We start from the raw sequence: 19,754 nt of genomic DNA, 5'->3' as shown, positions 1-19,754 counted from the left end.
ACTGACTTCATTTTCTGTGTGATGGTTTCTTACTGTGGTGCTCTGTTGCCATCTGCTGGTGTCAAATAGGAAGTATGTGCACCCTGTACTGCTGGTATGGGGCTGTTTCTCCATCCAGATTGCAGGAAATCTACAGCAGTGGTTCCCAACTGGTGGGTCGTGGTCCAAAAGTGGTTTGCTCTTAATGGACTTCAAGTGACTCACGGACATGTCACGTTTGTAAAAACACACTTAATTTCTAAGTACATTGAATTTCCAGCACAGAGCGTTTATTTTCAAGGTGTCTTGCTGTAGAGTGAGTGACTAATGGACAGCTACTTGACAGAGACAGCAAACTAGCTCGACAACATGACCAAACGCAAGTATGACGCTGCGTGGACCTTGAACTAATGACTAAGGAGAAATCTGGACCCCATGGCTGGACTGGTTGGGAACCACTGAGATACAGCATCAAGGCCTTAGCTTGGATTTTAGAAACACTGAGGTCCCCTAAATGCATCTTACCCCACCCTTAGAAAACCTGAGCTTAACCTTTGATTATTGCTGCTTCTTTAGTGATTATGTATTCATGTTATAGAAAAAATACATCGGATCTAAAACCAAGTTTTCAGGGGTTTTAATTTGATGTTTTAGGGAGGAAATACTAAATCCTGTAAGTATTTATTCATTTGTTGACCTAAAAATAATCAAATGCAAATACACTGAGTATAAAATTATTTAAATTTGCTTACAAAATACCCAGTGCATTCTTAATTCTTTAGCTTAAAGGAATATTTCACCCCCAAATAATCATTTGTATGTCAGTTACTCAAGCTGTGTTACACTATGTTTTTCTTGCACACCTCCACAGTGAATGAAGAATCCAAAAGCATTCTAGGCGTATTCGAGTATAAGTATCAGAACATCTGCTCACAAACTCACACAAAACATCCAGGCATATGCTCAGTACAACTGAAAACCCATGACTTTTCACCAAGAGGTTCCTATTCAACGCTTTTGCATAACTCTCACACACAGACGAGTAGCACGCCTTCTCTGTTTATGCAGGAGTGTTTTAAATGGTAGAAGGTTTAAGTAAATATGCATGTGTCTGGGAAGTACTGAGCATACGACTGGATAAATAAGACTTGGATTGATTAGTTTGTAAACAGATGTTTTGATCTAGTTTTGCTGTTGTTAAACGTGGACGCTTCTTACTCCAATTCATCAAGAATTTTCTTTGTTTTTGGATTCATCGTTCAGTGTAGGGATGCAAGAAGTTTTCTTCATGAATTCAATGCAACAGGTTACAACTATAAAAATGATCATCTGTGGGGTGAAGTATTCCTTTACTATTTTCACTGAAAGATTGTTTCAAAGTTTTCTCAATGCTGCCAGGAAAGAGATTCTTGTAAGAGGATATTAAATCCTGTATTTGTCAATTTAATGATACATTGAGTGTGAAGATATTTGAATCTGCCTATAAAACATCGGTGTATTCTTAATCCACAGTGTAAGTGTAAGCGTATAAGAGTTATTACTTACTCTTTTGTTTTCCCAGATATGTTGGAGCTGTTTCACCTCCACCCAATTTATTCAATTGTTCTCCAGCTGTGAGCTTCTCCTCCATTTCCTTGTGTGAATACAGCAACAGTACAGCCTTTGTCAATCAAGACAAACGAGGCAGAGCCAGTTATGTGATTGGCTGTTCATTCATTAAGTCTGAAGCAACAGCCAATCAACATTACTGGCTCCGGCCTGTTTCTTTTAACAGACAAAGACTTTGTGATGATGATTGGCATTTTGAAATAAATGCACAATGATGACTTATTTGAAATAAAATGTGGTGGATTTAAATAAAAGAAGACCTGTTGAATTCTGTTTCTGTGAAAGAAGCAGGATAAAATAATACAATAACGATCTTTAATGGTGATATTAAACCAATTTTATGGCCACTTGGAGACAGCAAGGAGATATGGCAAACTTTTGTTGTGTTTTTGTTTTACTGGTGAACATAAGCCAAACATTTACTCTCTTTTACCTCTTTCTTTGGTCTCCACCAACTTCAAATTGAACATCAGCTTTAAATATTGTGTGTGTGTTTAATCATATCTATTTACATCATAATTTCTCGTTTATTTAAAACTGATTGGGCCTCATACTTGCACCAAATGCCTGACCTCACTGATGGTCTTGTAGCTCACTGGTTTCCAATCTGGGGGTCCCAGTCTGCACTTGGGGTCACCAACGCTTCAGGGGGGTCGAAAGGCTTTCTTGACTTTAAGCAGTGAAAGATACATTTTCTTTTCAAATATACAGTATATCTCAGCATTTCATTCATTTCTGCAATTGAGAACTAAATGAAACTGTTACTTTTAAGTTAAGTTTAGATTATTATTTAAAATATAAACTTTTAAAAAATCTCACAGGATAAGGACACAGTGAAGACCTGAGCACAGAGCCTTCACTCGCTGCTAAATAACCTCATCCTGTGTTAGAAAAGTGTGCAGTTAAAACAACCAAATAGCTAACAGGACAATGGCCAAGTGTCAGGGAAAAGAAAAAAATGAATTTATCAAAAATGATTGTTTAAAATAACATTTAAAAAAATAATACCGAGAGCGAACAGTGCAAAACATTACTAAAAATATCAGGAAAACTCATCTCTTCTCTTGCTCTTTTTACACAAACTTCCTGCAGTTACTGCGTTCACTATTTGGGTTAACTGTAGCATTTAGGCTGTTCTGTACTGGTATTGTTATGCATCAATATAATATGAAATATTTGTCACTTATACAGGGTCCTCAGTCTACTAAATAATAGAAAAGGGGTCCCTTCAGACTGGGGACCACTGTTGTAACTCAAATCCAACACATTCTCACTCCGACTTCGCCACATGTCGACATTTGGTCATGGACTTTCCACGTCTAGATACGACATGAAAGGTACCCTGGGTGTGTTGGTTGTTGACGTTCTGGGACACCGTGTCAAGTTATGCCTGTTACATACATTGTCTTCTTTCAAAATACACTTCCGTTTTCACATGAAGTTTAATGTTTACATGCAGTCTCTTTCAAAATAAAAGCACTACAACACCGCAAATTGATGTTGCCTGCAACGAACACACATCGTTGGGTTTACACAACAAAAACACGTGGTTAGGTTTAGGCAACAAAAGGAAGTGGTTGGGTTTAGTAAGAAAGAACAGGGTTTGGCTTTAGAATCTTACGGGATGCGAACATCACTCTCTCGGGTGAAAGTTGGTGTTTCTTGGACCAATCCACTACCCCTCCCTCCCTCCCACCCCAGTTGGACTTTTGCAGTCTTAACCTTCGTCTTTGCCCCGCTGCCTTTCCCCTGACACTGCCAGGCGTAGTTAAACTATAATGGCAAGCGGCCATGTTATCATGCTGACGTTGAAGGACGTCTTCTTTGGTTGGTTTCTGACGCCGCAAGTCACCGCCCAAGAGACGGATTTCAACGACTTCCGAGTAAGACTGGGCTCTAGAATCTTGTGGAAGAACCTTACGGAGAATTGAAGGCTGTTAAAACAATATACTAATGCCCACTGTTTTTGAATAACATGTTTGACAGACATATTGGCCGTGTGGTGTAGCTTGTATGTGAGTGTTTCCTTGTTTTGAGCCACATGCGACACAGGCAGGTAACGAGAAGAGACACACGGGACACTTCTGACAGAGTCACATCATGCTTTTATGACGAAAAAGGAGTTCATTTACAAGACAGACAGTATATAAAACATACATTGAAATAAAAAAAGAACTCATATGTGTTTTATAGACAAGTACATTATTGTCTCATCCTTCCCTTTGAGACCAAGCAGCCATGGGACTGAGCAAAACATGGGTGATCCCTGGAGAAAAGAAGCAGCAGTTAAATCCTATATTACTATACCTACACTATTTACAGTTCAACAGTCATTTTCCTCTGTCAGACATGGCAAGGAGGTCTACAGATTTGATGACATGATATGGCTAATAGATCTAATATGTACAGGTTCTGTTCTTCACATCCAAGGATCCACACAGATTTAAATGTTATAATTCAGGTACAGTCCGATGTTCCTGCAGCCAGTGAGGATGAGAGTCCAAATTTGATGCTTACTGTATAACAGACTCTATTATGAGCCAGTCATACGCTTTAATGATTGATTAGAGGACATTATTCAATCTGACAAGCCGAACAACTTGTCTTTCTGATAGCTCTGCATTTAATTGGAGCGCTCAGCACCCATTCCTAGGTTTCAGGAGTCGGTAACGACCGTGTCAACAGGGAACAAATGTGCATTAGCGCAAAAACTAAGAGTGATCGATGAAAAATGTTCTGAAATGTTTAACGAGGTCGGTGCCAAGTTGATAGAGACAGTAAGAGAGAGAGAAGACAGAGAGAGGAAGGAGAGAGAAAGACAGTGAGAGAAGAGGGAATACATTTATCCCAGCCAAATTTGAGAAATAAACTATATCTTCCATTAGAGGGCTCCAACAAATACAGAGCTATACCGTAATGACAGCTTCCTCTGAAGAGCAGGAGACGTAAGAGAGCGTTACATCAGCTCAGACCTGGGAGAGAAAAAATAGTCGAAATCTGGCACCATCTCGTTCTTAAAAGAGGAAAATCATCTTAATGTGGAAACCTAGGAATGAGTGCCAACCAGGTCTGTAAGAGCTCTGTACGCCTCCTCCTGCTCCAGAGGGATTCTGGGAGAGTGGCAAGGTTCAAGATAGATCAATGAAAGTATGCCATTAATAATCCTATCCCCATACAGCATTGATCAGTCCCACCATCCTGCTTGGAATATCAATCGTTTTATCTACAGCTTACACATCCTCTGTGTGTGGATAGATATGTGTAAAAGTACAATCATCCCAAGTAAACAAATGCTTCTTTTGTAAGATGCACGCTTCTTTGAATATTCGTGAATGCAAGTGCAGGTGATTACTCGCCCCTGGCTTTAATTTGTACCACGTTAAAAACACTTTAAAGGGGACCTATTATGCTTCTCTGTACTTCGTGTCTTATGGTGTTACAATGCAGGATGTTTAAATCACATGTGGCCAAAGTTTCAAATGATGAGGTAAATGTATGTAGAAGTAATCCCCATTAGCAAAGAAACTAAAGTTTTCTACCATCTACAATATGAACGTTTTTTTTTGGTGACAGATTTCTTTTTCATCTGCTCCGGGTGCACTACTGCCAGTGTTTACATTATGTAGCCTACACTGCTACATGTAGCCACATGCTAACATCAGGGAAATATGTAAACTTAGTTGCCAAGGTTGCTAATTTTCCCCTGATTTTGGTTCAAATTCCTGCTGGAACATGTCTGGTTGTGCTCAGAAGCCTTCATTGGTGATCTTTCATGTTAAAATATTTTCCATTACACTCCTTCTTAGGCTGCAAGTACACTACTAACAAACACGTGGCTGCATGCTAATGTCAAGGAACCGTGTTAACTTGGTTGCCAATGTTTTTCTCGCCAATTTTTGGATCATATTCCTGCTGGAACATTTCTGGTTTTGTTAAGAAGCTTTTACTGGTGATCGTTCATGTTAAAAATTGACAACAATTTCTGTTACAGTCCTTCCTCGGCTGCAAGTATACTACAAACAAACATGTGGCTACATGCTAATGTCAGGGAGACATGTAAACTAGGTTGCCATGTTGTAAATTTTTCTGGTCATCTTCCTCATGGAACACGTCTGGTTGTGTTTGGAACTTTTATTGTTGATTTTTCATGTTAGAAAGTGCTGCTATTCTCTCTAACAGTCATTTACTGGTTGCAAATCAATGTGTGTAGCTACATGCTAACATCAGGGAAACATGTAAACTTGGTTGCCAATGATATAAATTTCACCCTGATTTTGGATCATATTCCTGCTGGAACATGTCTGGTTGTGCTTAGAAGCTTTTATTGGTGATATTTCAAAGTAAAAATTGTTGCTATTCTCCATCACAGTCATTGCTCTCCTGCAAATACACCGCTAAAAAAATGTAGGTACATACTAACATCTGGGAAACATGTAAACTCAGTTGCTAATGTTGTAAATTTCTCCCCAATTTTTGGATCATATTTCCCATGGAATGTCCAGTTGTGTTTAGAAGCTTTTCTTGTTGATTTTTCATGGTAGATAGTGCCACTATGCTCTGATACAGTCATTCCCCTGCTGCAAGTACAATGCTACATGTAGCAACTTGGTTGCCAATGATAGAAATGTCTCCCTGATTTCAGATCATATTCCCATCAAAACATGTCTGATAATGTTTAAAAGCTTTTTTTCTGTGATTTTTACGGTAAAGCGCATGGCTATTTTTCCATTACAGTCCTTCCTCGGCTGCAAGTACAATGGTACATGTAGCTACATGCTATTGTCAAGGAAATGTGTAACTTTGTTCGCTTATGTTGTGAAACTCTCCCTGATTTCGGACCATATTCTCAGCAAAACATGTCTGATTGTGTTTAAAAGCTTTTTTTTTCTGAGATTTTGACAATAACAGTGTCTCTATTTTCCATTACAGTCATTCCTCGTACATGTAGCTACATGCTAACATCAGGGAAACATTTAGCCTAATCTGGGTTGCTAGCGTTTTTAATATTCTCCCCAGTCATGGTAAAAAAGTGCCACTATCCTTAGTCATTCTCCGGCTGCAGTGACAGTGCAAAGATGTCAAAATACGGTCAGGAAACGTTGACAAGTCAGAACAGAATGGCCTTTTTTGGGAGGTGGGCTTAAAGAAACAAACGGAGCATTTCAGTGTGAAAATAGGTGATCCATCACAGACAGTGAGGAAGTGTTTTTTTTTTTTTTTAAGATTTAAATATGTAAACATGTTCTAGCAGTAACCTTAAATACAAGTATGAACCTGAAAATGAGCATAATAGGTCCCCTTTAATGGTCCCACCTGCTCTTACAGGAAGTCTGTTTCAACCAGTCCCATGGCCAGCAACAATGGCACCCATAGCTCTCCGTACAAGTGTAGGTGAGAGTTTGGCAAGACCAATCACTGTATACAAAAGGCATGCATAGATTAAACCTGCTAAGACCACAAGAAAGAAAGTTTTGTTTTCTCTATTGTGAGGAACCGACCGTTTTGCCGATCAGCTCTCAGTCAAATACAGAGAAAGAACGATGCTGTTACGTTTTATCATGGTTTGTTATTGTTTGTCGTGAGACTGGCGGAGGGGGCGTCAGAAAGTATTTATTCAATCTACAGACTGAGTCCCAGCAAACCAGGTCAGAACTGCTGCTTTTGATCAGATGGAGGCCTCTCCTTATTACTCCCTCACAGGTGGCTGAGGGCAAACATTGCCCCCAGACACCCACAGCGGAGAGGAGGTCACGCTATGGCTATAAGAAAAAAAATCAGTAAAGCACTGACTTATGAAGCTAACAGTCAATTTGCTCTCTTTAGTGTTTCACTGTATGAGACCCAGAGCTGTTGTTTTACCTTCCCCACCACATAATAACACTGGTACATCAGCATCGGCAGTATGGTCCCATTTGTTGCTGTTACTCACATTGACCACTTGGGGTCAGTATTGCCACATAGAAAGGGGGGCAGTGGAATTTGTCTGGTCAAGGTTAAGATGAAGCATTTGTCTGTTCAAGGTGCTTTAAACAATCCTTCAGCAATGCTCTGCCACATTATACCTGAATGTCAGTTAACAGCGACTGCTTTGCATCACCATCTCCAATTCAAGGAAACTACCATATGTAATATCTCTATCAAATAAAAGGTAAAATGACACCATGAATTCAGCCTCCAGTCTTGGCGTGAGACACTGTTCTGCGAGGTCTGTTATGGAAATGGGACTAATAAGCCAAGTAATCACCCAATCAGCCGAGCTCACTTCTCCGTCATCCCATTACTGCTCCTCTCAGCTCTGATAATTCAACTCAAGTCTAATCCAATCGCAACAGCAGCTGTAGGATCTGGAGTAGGAGATGGATTCATTTAGAGCTAATATGGAGCCAGAAATGACATGAAACCAAGAAAATGCACGTAGAAATGCAGTCGTCTTGGCCAAATAGTGAGACAACAGCAAAGAGGGCTGGTCCTTCAGTTGAGAAATACAACTGAAACATTAGGAAATTATGATAATAATAAAAAAGGAATAATTCTGGCTTGGCTGGTAATGACGCCACGATCATTGGTGCCAAAGGGTTTGTCTTATTTTGGTGTGTGTCTTTGAAGAGGTCCCCAGCGGAAGGAATGGTTGTTGCTGCAGTTGCTGCTGCTGCTGTTGTAAATGGGGCGTCTAGACTACAGTACACCAACCCCAGGCAAGGGCGAACCGGAGGAGGGAGCGCGGGGATCGCTCAGCCTACTTTCTCAAGTATCACGGCAGAGGAGATGAATCAAGCTCAAGCTCCGCTGGTATCTACAAACACACAGAGTCTGACAGCCAGACTGAGGCAATGGCTTGGCCGCAAAGCCGTGTGTACTGGCACCTTTAAATAAAACGAGAGAGCTGCTGAACAATTGTTTGGCAAAGTCTCCATCAATTAAAATTTTTAACGTATTTCTAAAGCCTTTGATAATGGATCTCTGGCAGGAAATTGAAGCTGGAGGGGACAGGAAGGCATTCAAGGACTCGTGGGGCTTGAAGAGACACAGGCGCTTATTTTCAACCCTGACCAACATGAAAAATGTCTGTTTTCAGTGAATGAGCTGCTTCCTTGACAAAATGACTCCACAGTAGGCAGAAAGTGAGTGTAGGCTCAAAGTCACGGTATTAAAACAACCCAACCCCCCTTTCTACATTTGTAAGTTAAAGTGTGACAAGATATCATCAGAGAAAATACATACAGTACAGTCCGTGGGGTTTCATAGCCAGAGAAAGATCCCAGAGCGGCACTGAGCAGAGCGGGGAAAGTTCCAGAAGTGGTTTTTCGGGAATGAGTAGGGCGTGAAATGGGAACCAATGTTTTTTTTCTTTTTTTTAGGGAACCTGGGTCACCCCTTTCATCTTTTGTCTCCACTGATCCAGTCACTGCTCCGTGTTGGATGGCATCACGAGGAGCAACAAATCATAACACGACAACACCGACCACACAGAACACGTGTCTACTACCACACAACCATAATCCAGCCTAATACTGTGAACAGGGACAACGAGGGGTGGAAATGTTAAGAAGACAGGGAACGGGAAGAGGGGAGGAGGACGGCAAAGAGGGGGAGAAGGAGAAGAAGAAGATAAAACGAAAACACACCCTCATCTACGCTTACATTTGTGATTGATGTTTGCACAATTAACACCATCGACAATCACTACAGACATTCTCACTGTCTTCTAAAACGTAGTTTCCACTGAGAAATACCAGGGAATGGAAACACAAAAGGGTCAGCTCAGGGAGAGGAGACATCCATGAGGGCGACGTCCTGTTCTCAACACAGAAATGGCCGCTGACACTGTTAAAGGGAATGAAGAAAAAAACAAAAAAACAGGCCAATTTGTTCATCTATTCTGATTCGGCCTCATGAATCTTTAACAGCTGCTGAGTTATTCATCCTGACACAGAAGCCGTGGTTTCATCATCCCTCACTGGGGACGAAAATGGAGTTTGCAGGATTTATTTTGCAAAAGTTTGGAGAGTTTGAGGTTCTCTGTTACCTGGGGCAAATTATTTCCAAACCGTAAACTTGCCTTTATACAATGTCGAGGTGCTTCACACCAGTGGGTCCCTACTTTCTACAGCATGACCCCTAAAATGACGCAATGTGTGCTCCTCATGATATATTGCACATGTCAATGAACTGAAAGGCACCAGCTGTATATAAATCTGTCACTAAGCTTTAGATGTTATTAACTAAAGTGGCAAACACTTTATTAAATTGTTGGTCATCTGTAAATGTAGGTTGAGTTTGTTACATTTCTGCACACACGGTTCAGAACAGACAACTCGTGTTTCTATGTTTATTTCAACAGCAGAACATAGAGTTTGGCGTCTAAACTCCGGCCTCATTGCTCCCCAAAGATATGTTTACATGAGATACTGGGGAGTGATGATTAAATACCCCCCCTTCGCAGGAGCCTGGAGGTGGATGCTGGGGTGAAGGTGGTGCTAACAGAGTGACATAGACCATGCAAAGATAGAGCTGGGAAGATTTTGCAGCTTAAATAGACTGCCAAATTGTGAGGGTGTGTTTTATAGATGACATATGGGGAGTGACGTATGACGTGTGTATGAATCAGTGCAGCTGGAGTCGACTGCCTGAACGAGCTCGCAGGCGTCGCTAAATGTGTTTTGGAATTGGCTGTATAAAATAATCTTAAATATTTGATTATGTTAACGTAACATCATCAGCATAATGTTTTGTAATTTTAGCTGAGGTGGGACAAACTCATTGTTTTGCAAGTCACGAGTAAGTCTCAAGTTTCTGCACCCAAATCAAGACTGATAAGTCCTAAGTCAAGTCCCAAGTCCTAAAATTCCAAGTTTCAAGTCCTAAACAAGTTACACTATGCTCTTTGCCAAATGTAATGCCATTTTAACAACTGGGTAATAATATGTTAAATTTACAAAAATCAGAAACGCTTTTAAAAATTTGTGTTTGTTAAAAAAAGTTTGTTGGAAGTTGTTGCGTCTTCGCCTGTAATTTCAAACCTGCATGTTTTGTACACTGCAATTTATTTTTTGTTTACCACCACACAGTTTTGCAAACTTAATCATCTTTCGTATCATTTTGTTTTTACAAATAAAGCTTTGCCTTAGTTCATGCAGGACACGGAAGTCATACACCCCAGCTGATTGGATCATTGTTCCTCATTCTTATCATTCCCACACAAGGCACTCCATTTAAATATGGCCTCCTACTCACTGATCCCTGCTACACCAATGCTGCCACACAGCTGCTGCTGCTGGCAAAGTTGTACCTCCACCACCCCAGCCTCCACCTTTCTAATTCAGAGTCCTAACATGGCTCTAAGGTCAAAATGGTTGGGGGGGGGTTCTGCATTGCACTCCCTGTTTTGGTTTAGCATGCTGCTTGTCTAATCCAGGGAGCACCTCAATAGTGGAGCCCTCAACACCAAACATAAATGTATTTCCATCTATGACAAGGTGTTCTTGACTGAACTGGTGCTCGGTAATGTAAATCCTTTATGGTTCTCGCCTGCAACTTGATTGGATGTTGCTGGATTGGTTTAAACAAAGTGGATCTGCGGAATAAAGTGGCGACTTGCTAGGAATGAATAGTGTTACTGTTAATCGTCGGTTCCGGAAATTAAGGGAAATGAAATGATTTGTAGCACATTTCTAAACAACATATTGTTTAATCTTTGGGTTTAGGGAGAAGGGATCAAGTTATTTCAAGTCAAAAGGCTCAAGTCCAAGTGATGTAATGAGTCAAGTTGAGTTAGTTTTTTTGATTTTGCTGAAATCATCGAATTTGTGACTCTATTCTTAGTTGTCATATGTCGTGAGTTCACACCTCTGAATTTAAGGGATATTGGGTAAAAAACTCCCAGTTTAAGTTATAATCAAACAGCATTTGGATCAAGTGTCAGGTTAAATATGTCGACCATACTCTGTTAGCTCTTAAACTCTTCACTGTGAACAGGTCAAATGATTCAGTTAGCTATACACCTGGCTGTTACGTGTGTAAATATTAAAGTTTCAAGCAATCTCGAAGTAAGAAATCGTTCGTTGGGTGCCAGCAATTAAATCTAGTAATTGGTAAATCTCTACTTAACACTTTTAACTAGGTTACGTTACAAAGAGCTGGTGCATCGACTCCAGAGAAGCTAAAACTATTCTATAATTGAATAATTTAGTGCAGCAGAGCTATGTTGTTTTTTCTTTTTCTCATCTTATTTATCATCTTGGCACATCCCCAGTTGAACATGTGACACTAGTTTAGGAACCACTGCTTTGTTTCTTGATTGAAATATCGCTCTGCCTGGTTCTGGCTGATGTGCACGCTGAGATGTGAAATGCCACGAGCACTGTCTGCTGCGTGAGAACTTTTTTGGGTGTTGAGAACAGAACAGCCCCTCACAGAGGACGGGGAACTTTAAAACGGTAAACAGCCAAAAGGTCACGGAGAACAACAACAACTGAGGAAATTAAAATGGAGGACAAACAAGAATCAACAGAACACTTCAAAGAAAGTTTTTTGTTGTAAATTTTTTTGTTGCTGTTTTTTTTAAAACCACAGTACTACTCTCCACTATACGATGCACATGGCGTGGGTAGGGTTAACACGACTTCATTTACATTTTGAATCCTCGGTCTCCAGCCAGGGACCCCTCCCAAAGGAGGACCCAGTGGGGGTGTGTGTGTGGGTGGGGTAGGGTTGAGGAGGGGGGGATGCACTGGGCTAGGGGGGCAGAGACATTCGCACACCGACCGTCTCAGAGACAGAGAGAGACAGCAGTCGGCGTCATGAGCTTCATCAGTTTGTATGTTTATTCATGTGTAACTGTGATTGTTGTTGCTATCAATCTAAGAAACCTTGATGAGGCTTTGCCACTTCTATGTATGTGTGTGTTTGTGTGTGTGTGTGTGTTATGGGGTGCAACTTTATGCAAGCCCAGCGACAGCAGATGGTCTTGTGATCATCACACCAGCTTGTAAGATGGCAGTAGCAATAATTATTATTATATAACTGAATCATGCACACATTACTCTACTGTATAAAAAGAAAACAACCTACACATACTATGGCTTTGTTTCTTCACTCAAACATTTACATCAGTTCTCTCTGAGAGAATGAATTTTGGCTTTATGGCTCTACATACAGTATTGCTGGAATGTTATATCTTTAACAGAGCATGTATGTGTGCTTACACTCACTCTGGAGGCTAACTGTTTCACTTCTCCTGAGAAAAGGTGCTGTACATGTGTTGCTATGTGCACTAGAATGTGTGTTTATGTGAAGACCCCGACAGCGTGTCCTCTGTCTGCCTCTGAGTATGACCCAACTCTCCGGGCTGCTCCCCCCTGGCAGCGCTGGGAAGGTCAGGCGTCCACCAACACAGCAGAGGGGCAGGGACGGAGGGTGGGCCGGCAGGTTGAGCCTCTCCTGTGGATGAAAGAGCATGAACGGAGCTTGTGATGTAGGGACTTCTTTTTTTCCCCTCCTCTTCTACCCAGCGACCGTCCTGCGGCCACCAGCCCCGTCCCCGTTGCTCTCTGTTGTGTTGGTTGCTATAGTTACTGTGGCTGCCCATGTCCGGTGGGCTTGACTTCCTAACCAAACCCTCCGGGCCACGGGCAGCCACGCCAGCTCTTGGCCAGTGTGCTCGTCCCAAACTCACACAGCTAACGTTGTCGCAAAATCTCACAAAGAAGAAAAAGGCCGAATCTTCTGTCCAAATCCATTTTGCTTCTTATCAGGTGTTATTATCAGATCGTATTTTTCCATTAAGCTTTTGGTCATTAAAACAAATGATGTATGATAATGCTAATGAAGAACCCTCCTCACTGTTCAGCCGTGGTCAGATTAGATTAAGGAGGCTGTTACATGCTCGATAGAAAAACATATTCAAACTATTTTTCAAAACAATTTGTTTTATTTGAAGGTTTGAACAACTTAACTCTCAGCTGCATTTCTACATGATTCTTAACACGGCAGACTTTAGAGGAGCATAGCTACAGATGCTATAAATGGATGGTAGTCAGATCTCCCCGCATCACATTTCTTTTAAAATCCCAGACTGCACAGAATACAGTAAAGGGAAATTTAAATGAAAGAGGAAATCTTTTTTTTTTCATTATCTGAGTAATGTAACAGAGAGACAGGGCTACCAGCATCCCACAGCTTAGTAATCATGCCAATTTCAAAAACTTAACTCCTATAATTCTTGAATCGATTATTCTTGTTAAGCATGGACCACAAGTAGCTCTTAAATCTGTCAATGCTGTAGTTCTTTACCGTGTCATTCACATGGTTTTTCACCACAAGCTGAATAAAATCACTGAGAGGCAGAGAGATCAGGGTCGTTTGGTTTTCATTCACAAATCAAATCAAATCAAATCAAATCAAGCCATGGCTCCAGTTTTAATGTGGGCGCTCAATTTTGAATGGAGCCATAGACAGGAACTTATATTGTGCTTTCACACTTCTTTGCGAGTCAGTGGCTGTGTGTGTTTGCGTGTGTCAAACACGTTTTTGGGACGTGCTCATGCCTCCCCCGAGGGACCCCTGGCTGCGTTGTTTCATATCATCTTCATGTTGAACTTCCTGGTCCCTCCTGAGGAGCCGCCAGTGGCGGGTTCAGATTTCCGGAAGGAGTACTCCACTGTGAAGTTGTTCTTGCGTTGGCCGCGTCCCCGGCTCCACACGAACAACAGCAGGAAACAGAAGAGGACCACCCCCAAGAAGGTGATGCAACCCATTGCCGTGGAGACCAAGATGGTGGTCAGGTCCAAGGTGAACTTGAGGAAAACGCGCGTGCTGTTCAGATTTGTGTCGTTGAAGAACTCGCCGCTGTACAGCGAGCGGTTGAGAAAGAAGGCTGAGGCGGCATCTAGCGGCTGGCCACGCACTGTGAGTGTGGCGAAGTAGGTGTCATTGCCTCCGGCGTTACTGGCAATGCAGATGTATGTTCCGCTGTCAGTAAGCTGGGCGTAGCGGATCTCCAGGGTGCCACTAGGGAGAACAGTAATGCGCCCTGAACTCTTGGCTGTGATCCGTCTGCGCTGTGGGGAAATCCAGACAATAGCAGGTGCAGGTTCTCCTTCAGCTCGACACAGAAAACTCACCGGTTGGCCCTCACGCGCTATTACCTGTGGGAGGTGGAGGATAGGAGTGCACGGACGAATAAAAACAGCAGAGTCAGAAAAACACAGGGGAATATATACACAACTAAATCTGGCACTATTACAGAACAAACTTTCTGTGCTTGTAGAAGCAGAGTAACTTCAGTAATGAAATCATGAGCATTTATTCATTTCTTGCTAAATATTAAACCTGAATGTGATCATCATCATTACCTGCTGCAGCTTACGGTTGCGTATCTTAGGTTTCTGGCATGTAAAGTGATCGAAGAGTGCAGAATCGGTGAAGGTGCTGAGGCTGACCCCTTGCACCTCCACCGGCCCCACACACACGGGCACTCTGCCGTCAAAGTTGAGGGTCTTGCGTCTTTGCAGGATCCACAACAGACGGCAGTCACACATCAGGGGGTTCCCATCCACTCTGAGGGTCTCCAGACTGTTGACAGAGTGGAAGGAGCCCTCTTCCAGAGTCTGCAGGTCGTTGGAGGAAAAGTTGAGGACCCGGATCTGTCGAAGGCCTCCAAGGGCGTGGAGCTCCACTGTCGTCAACCCTGTGCTTACCATGATGAGCTCTTTCAGCCTCAACAGGTCTTTGAAGGCCCAGGGCTCCAGTGTGGTGATGGGATTGTACGACAGGTTGAGGTGGGTGAGGTGCACCAGGTTCTTGAAGGAAGCGGAGGGGACGGAGGTGATGTTGGTGTTGGTGATGGAGAGCCAGTGGAGGTCCAGGCCTTGGAAACTTAGAGGGGAGATGTACTCAAGGTACGGCCAGTGATCGATGTCCAGACCCCGCAGGTTGGAGAGCTTGCGGAAGTTCTGGTCCTCCAGGGCAATGATGCTGAGGTGACGGAGGCGAAGGGTGACCAGGCTGCGCAGGTAAGACAGCGTCTGGCCGGAGATGGATGTCAGGTTGCAGCGCTCTATTGTGAGATCTTCCAGTCCCAGCAGCCCTGAGAACGCCTGAGAATGAGGGAGATGAAGGGTTTTAAAACTTAAAATGAGATTTATTTTACATATATGCGTCATAGTCAGCAGTGAGTGTTCTGTTTTATGTTAAAGGTACACTATGGAGGATGGTCGGTTACTGTTTGTAAACACGCTTGCTAGCAAAATCGAAAGCCTACCCAAGACTCACTCGTTTGGTTTTGTCTCACTACCCAGGTAGCCAAAACGACCTAGACCAGCATCGGCCCAAGCTCAGCACGCCAGACGAAATAAGTCAGGCCAGGTACGGATACCCGTCTCCGTGACATTCAAGATTAATTGGGCCAAATGACCTGGCTCAATTCCAGCTGCTGACAAAAATGACCTGGCCCAGCATCAGCCTACACTCTGCACACTGGAAGAAATATGTCGGGCTGCGTCTGGTTGCTGACTCAGCTTAAACTTGGGATGAATGGCACCCCAGAATCGGGCCAGTTTATTTGGCAGCCCACATTGCTATCACTGGGTATATCTGAGTTTATTCAGCGCTGTGTTTCTTGTGATGCTTGCTGTTCATGAACTGTCCTGACCTCACTGGGACCCGACCTCACCGAAGGGCTGTCGGGGTACACGTCCATAAACATCCAGAGCACAGAAAAATAAGAAGAAAATAAGAAAATACAAACAGAGGGCACAGTCTCTGCAGAAAAATACACCGCCACACACTAATAGTGGGTCATAATGATGATCGAGAGGGATGACCTTTGTATGAGTCTGTATTCTTTTTTTTTTTTTTTTTAGGAAAATCCTGCACAGTATATCTTTAAACAAACAGAGGATAGATGGAGTGTACTTAACTGATGACAACAACAGAAAGGTCTATTATAATGATACAAGCACAAGTTATAAAATATTTCATGTATTGCTAAAGCTTCAGTTTTGCTTTCTTTTTTTAATGATAAACATCACCTTCCTTCGTTAAAGGAATAGTTCAATGGTTAAAAATGAGGCTACAGATAGCAGCCGGTTAGTCAGCGTAGCATTAAGACTGGAGACAAGGGGAAACAGTTAGCATGACTGTCAGAAGGTGACAAAATCTGCCTCACAGGAGATAAATGTCTTTTCCTAGGATGGTGAAAGTATAACCCGCCCTGCTCTCCTTCTGATTGGCCAGTGCTCGTTGCCTTTTTTGATTGGGTTGTTTGAGTTTAGGCAAGAGGAGTGAGACTGGCTAGGCTGATTCAGACCAAAGATTTGCAACAAGACAAGTTGAAACTTGCAAATATTTGCAATGTGCCGTTCTGCACTTCACAACAATGCAACTAGATGAGATGGTGTATCATCTCTATGCAACAACTCTCTGTTTTGATTTCCAGTTTTTCCAGGCTTATTTTGTGGCTGAATATAATTTGTAGCTTCTTAAAATATGAATGAGGATAGTGATAATGAGATACTGGCCACAGGTGCATTTGTAGTCGTGATGAAACGGCGAAAAACAGAAACAAAACAAGCATCAGATTAACAACTGGACTACACTACAAACAGATTGGCTGTTGAAACAAGTGACGTGCCTTATGTTCTTAAACTAGCCACCGGTGATTTAACCAGCCGAGTTGCAGTTGAGCTCAGACCGGCCACCTCAGACCGCTGCAACCTTTCTCTGAAACCTTCTAAAACAGTTTAGTCTCACTGCGAATCTTTGATCTGAACTGGGCTTATGAATGTCAGAGTAAGCCAATTAAAGGCAGAGTAAGGAGGGTCACACCTTCTCCAACCTAGCAAAAAATAAATTTGCTGCCAGGAGTGTTGCTGTCATCAAGAGACTGTAGACTGCAGACTCCAGGAAGTCACTGCACCCAAGCAATAAACACACTCACACACAGCCCCTCATAAAACCAATTTTTGCTCAAATAAAACAAATGAGATCAAACATGTTAATTATTTCCCTCTGTTCCCAGACTCACTGCTAAGCTAAGTTAAGCTAACCAGCTGCTGGCTGTAACTTCATATTTAGCATACAGACTTTAGAGTGGTATCAATTTTCTCATCTAACACTTGGCAAGAATGTGAACAAGACCATTTCTCCAAATGCTGAACTACATATTTCAGAGCCAAAGCAGGCATTGCTACAGGCAGTGTGACTGGCAAATAGCTGCTTGGCATTACTCTTTATTCAGAAGCACACAGTATATTCCACTACTATCATGAAAGTGTGATTTGTCTGGGATCTAATTTCTGTCCCTTTTCCTTTTTCTTATTTTAAAAAATTAAATTAAGTGTTTTTCCATCCAGTTCAGTTACACAGTAATGAGATGCAAGAGAGCTTACCTTGTGGGAGATATAAACCAGGTCATTGTCTCCCACCTCCAAATGTTTCAGATTCCTCAGATCCTGGAAGGTGTAGTCCAATAAAATCACCATCTTGTTCTCACTCAGGTCCAGACTGGTCAGATTGCCCAGCTTGGCAAAAGCCCCCATGGGCACTAGCTTCAGCTGGTTCCCCCTTAACTTCAGCACTTTAAGACTCTGGAGGGTGGCGAAGGCATTGGGCTCTAATGTGGCGATGAGGTTCTCACTGAGGTCCACTTCCTCCAGTCGCGGGTACGGTGCCAGGTCGCCTGACTGCACCCAGCGGAGCCGGTTCTTGCTGAGGTCCAGAAGCTGTGTCTCGGTGGGGATGCCCTCTGGGATGTTTGTGAGCCGCCGCCGCTGGCACGACACTGACCTCAGCTGAGCCGAGCATTCGCACCGTGGCGGGCAGGCCTGGCTACTTCCTGGCAGCGTCAAGGTTATTACGGCAACCAGAGAAGCAGCCAGGACCCACTGCCACACCCTCGGCCATGGCACTAAGGCACGCCCACCAGGGCCAGGAGAGCCAATCATGGCCCTGGTCCTCTGACTCCTCGCCTGTCGCAGGCAGGGTCAGTGCACCATGCACCTGCAAGACGAGACAGAGGGTAGAAGCAAGGGAGAGGGAGGAAGAGGAAAAATGAAGAATAAATAGAGGCCAGTGATGAAATGTAAAATTCACTCATGTTCTAAGCTTAAGTACACATTTGAGGTACTTATACTTCACATTTGTATTGTAATTTTCTGCGACTTCATACTTCTACTCCACTATATAAGGGGAATATTGTACTCTTCACTCCACTACATTTGTTTGACAGCTTTAGTTTCCAGATTCAGATTAATAACACAAAATATAATCAACCAATGAATGATGATGTATGAATATAGATTAAACTACCTAGCCAACATGTTTTCATCTCAGGTCATCAAATACTGGCACTTTCTCATGTCTTCAGCGAGAAAGCATTCAGAGACGCCGAAGGCATCCTTTGGCATCTCTATGATACATACCCGTTAACGTCTGTATGTGACAAACAGCTGTCTGCTGGCTGAAAGTCGATCTTATACGTGGTTAAAGTTATCAAAGAGTTATGGTTAGATTTAGGCAACAAAGCTACCTAGTTCGGTTTAGAAAAAACATCATGTTTTGGGTTAAAATAAGTATGTTACATGATGTAAATATGTATGGATGGATGTAAGTTACATAATGTTACGTCAAAACGGCACTGACTTTTTGTTTCACATGGGACACAAACAGCAGTGTCTTGTGTGAAAGTCTGTGTTTGTTTGTCCTGTCTCCTACGCCAACCTCCCTCCTGCCCTATGCGGACTCTCTCGGTCAGTTGGTCTGAGCGTCATGGGTTAACATTGGAGTTAGTTGAAAGCATTTAGTGTCTCATATCCCTATTTTCCACCAAATTCGCTCTGGTTCTTGAACCAGTTCCGTTCAGGATTCTTGGGACCTAGTGAACCAGCCCGCGTTCAACCAAATTTAATCCGAACCATTGTAATCAAGGATGTGTCATCAACGGAGGGCGTTGCACAACAGGAGTAAACGGTAGTACCAAAAATGGCAGACTGCATTGCAAACGTTTGTTCTGTTATTACAGATATTTGTTTTACCTCAAAAAACAAGCATGGACCAACTATTAATGAGACCGCTGCAGCCTCTTTTTTGCCTTCTCCATCTTCTCTTTCCAACCAGTAAAACATGACACACCCACTGATGTTGTCACGGTTCACACTCCAGGTCAAGGA

At 42.6% G+C, this 19,754-nt stretch overlaps 1 protein-coding gene across 1 annotated transcript in view; it reads right to left on the bottom strand.

The window, feature by feature from the left end:
- Window positions 1-12,638: 12,638 nt before the first annotated feature.
- The window catches only part of LOC126382557 (leucine-rich repeat and immunoglobulin-like domain-containing nogo receptor-interacting protein 3), a 50,926-nt gene continuing 43,810 nt past the window's right edge, over window positions 12,639-19,754 (bottom strand). Inside the window, exons 2-4 of the mRNA XM_050032489.1 lie at window positions 17,976-18,585; window positions 14,940-15,683; window positions 12,639-14,732 (exon numbers count right to left, since the gene is read on the bottom strand). Of these exons, the coding sequence (XP_049888446.1) occupies window positions 14,163-14,732; window positions 14,940-15,683; window positions 17,976-18,530 (1,869 nt within the window). The 5' untranslated portion in view covers window positions 18,531-18,585 and the 3' untranslated portion in view covers window positions 12,639-14,162. The remainder of the gene's footprint in view (window positions 14,733-14,939; window positions 15,684-17,975; window positions 18,586-19,754) is intronic.

The sequence above is a fragment of the Epinephelus moara genome, chromosome 21 (assembly GCF_006386435.1).
Source record: "Epinephelus moara isolate mb chromosome 21, YSFRI_EMoa_1.0, whole genome shotgun sequence".
Lineage (NCBI taxonomy): Eukaryota > Metazoa > Chordata > Actinopteri > Perciformes > Serranidae > Epinephelus > Epinephelus moara.
The sequence above is the reverse complement of the archived record's forward strand: the minus strand, read 5'-3'. Positions and strand labels throughout refer to the sequence as shown.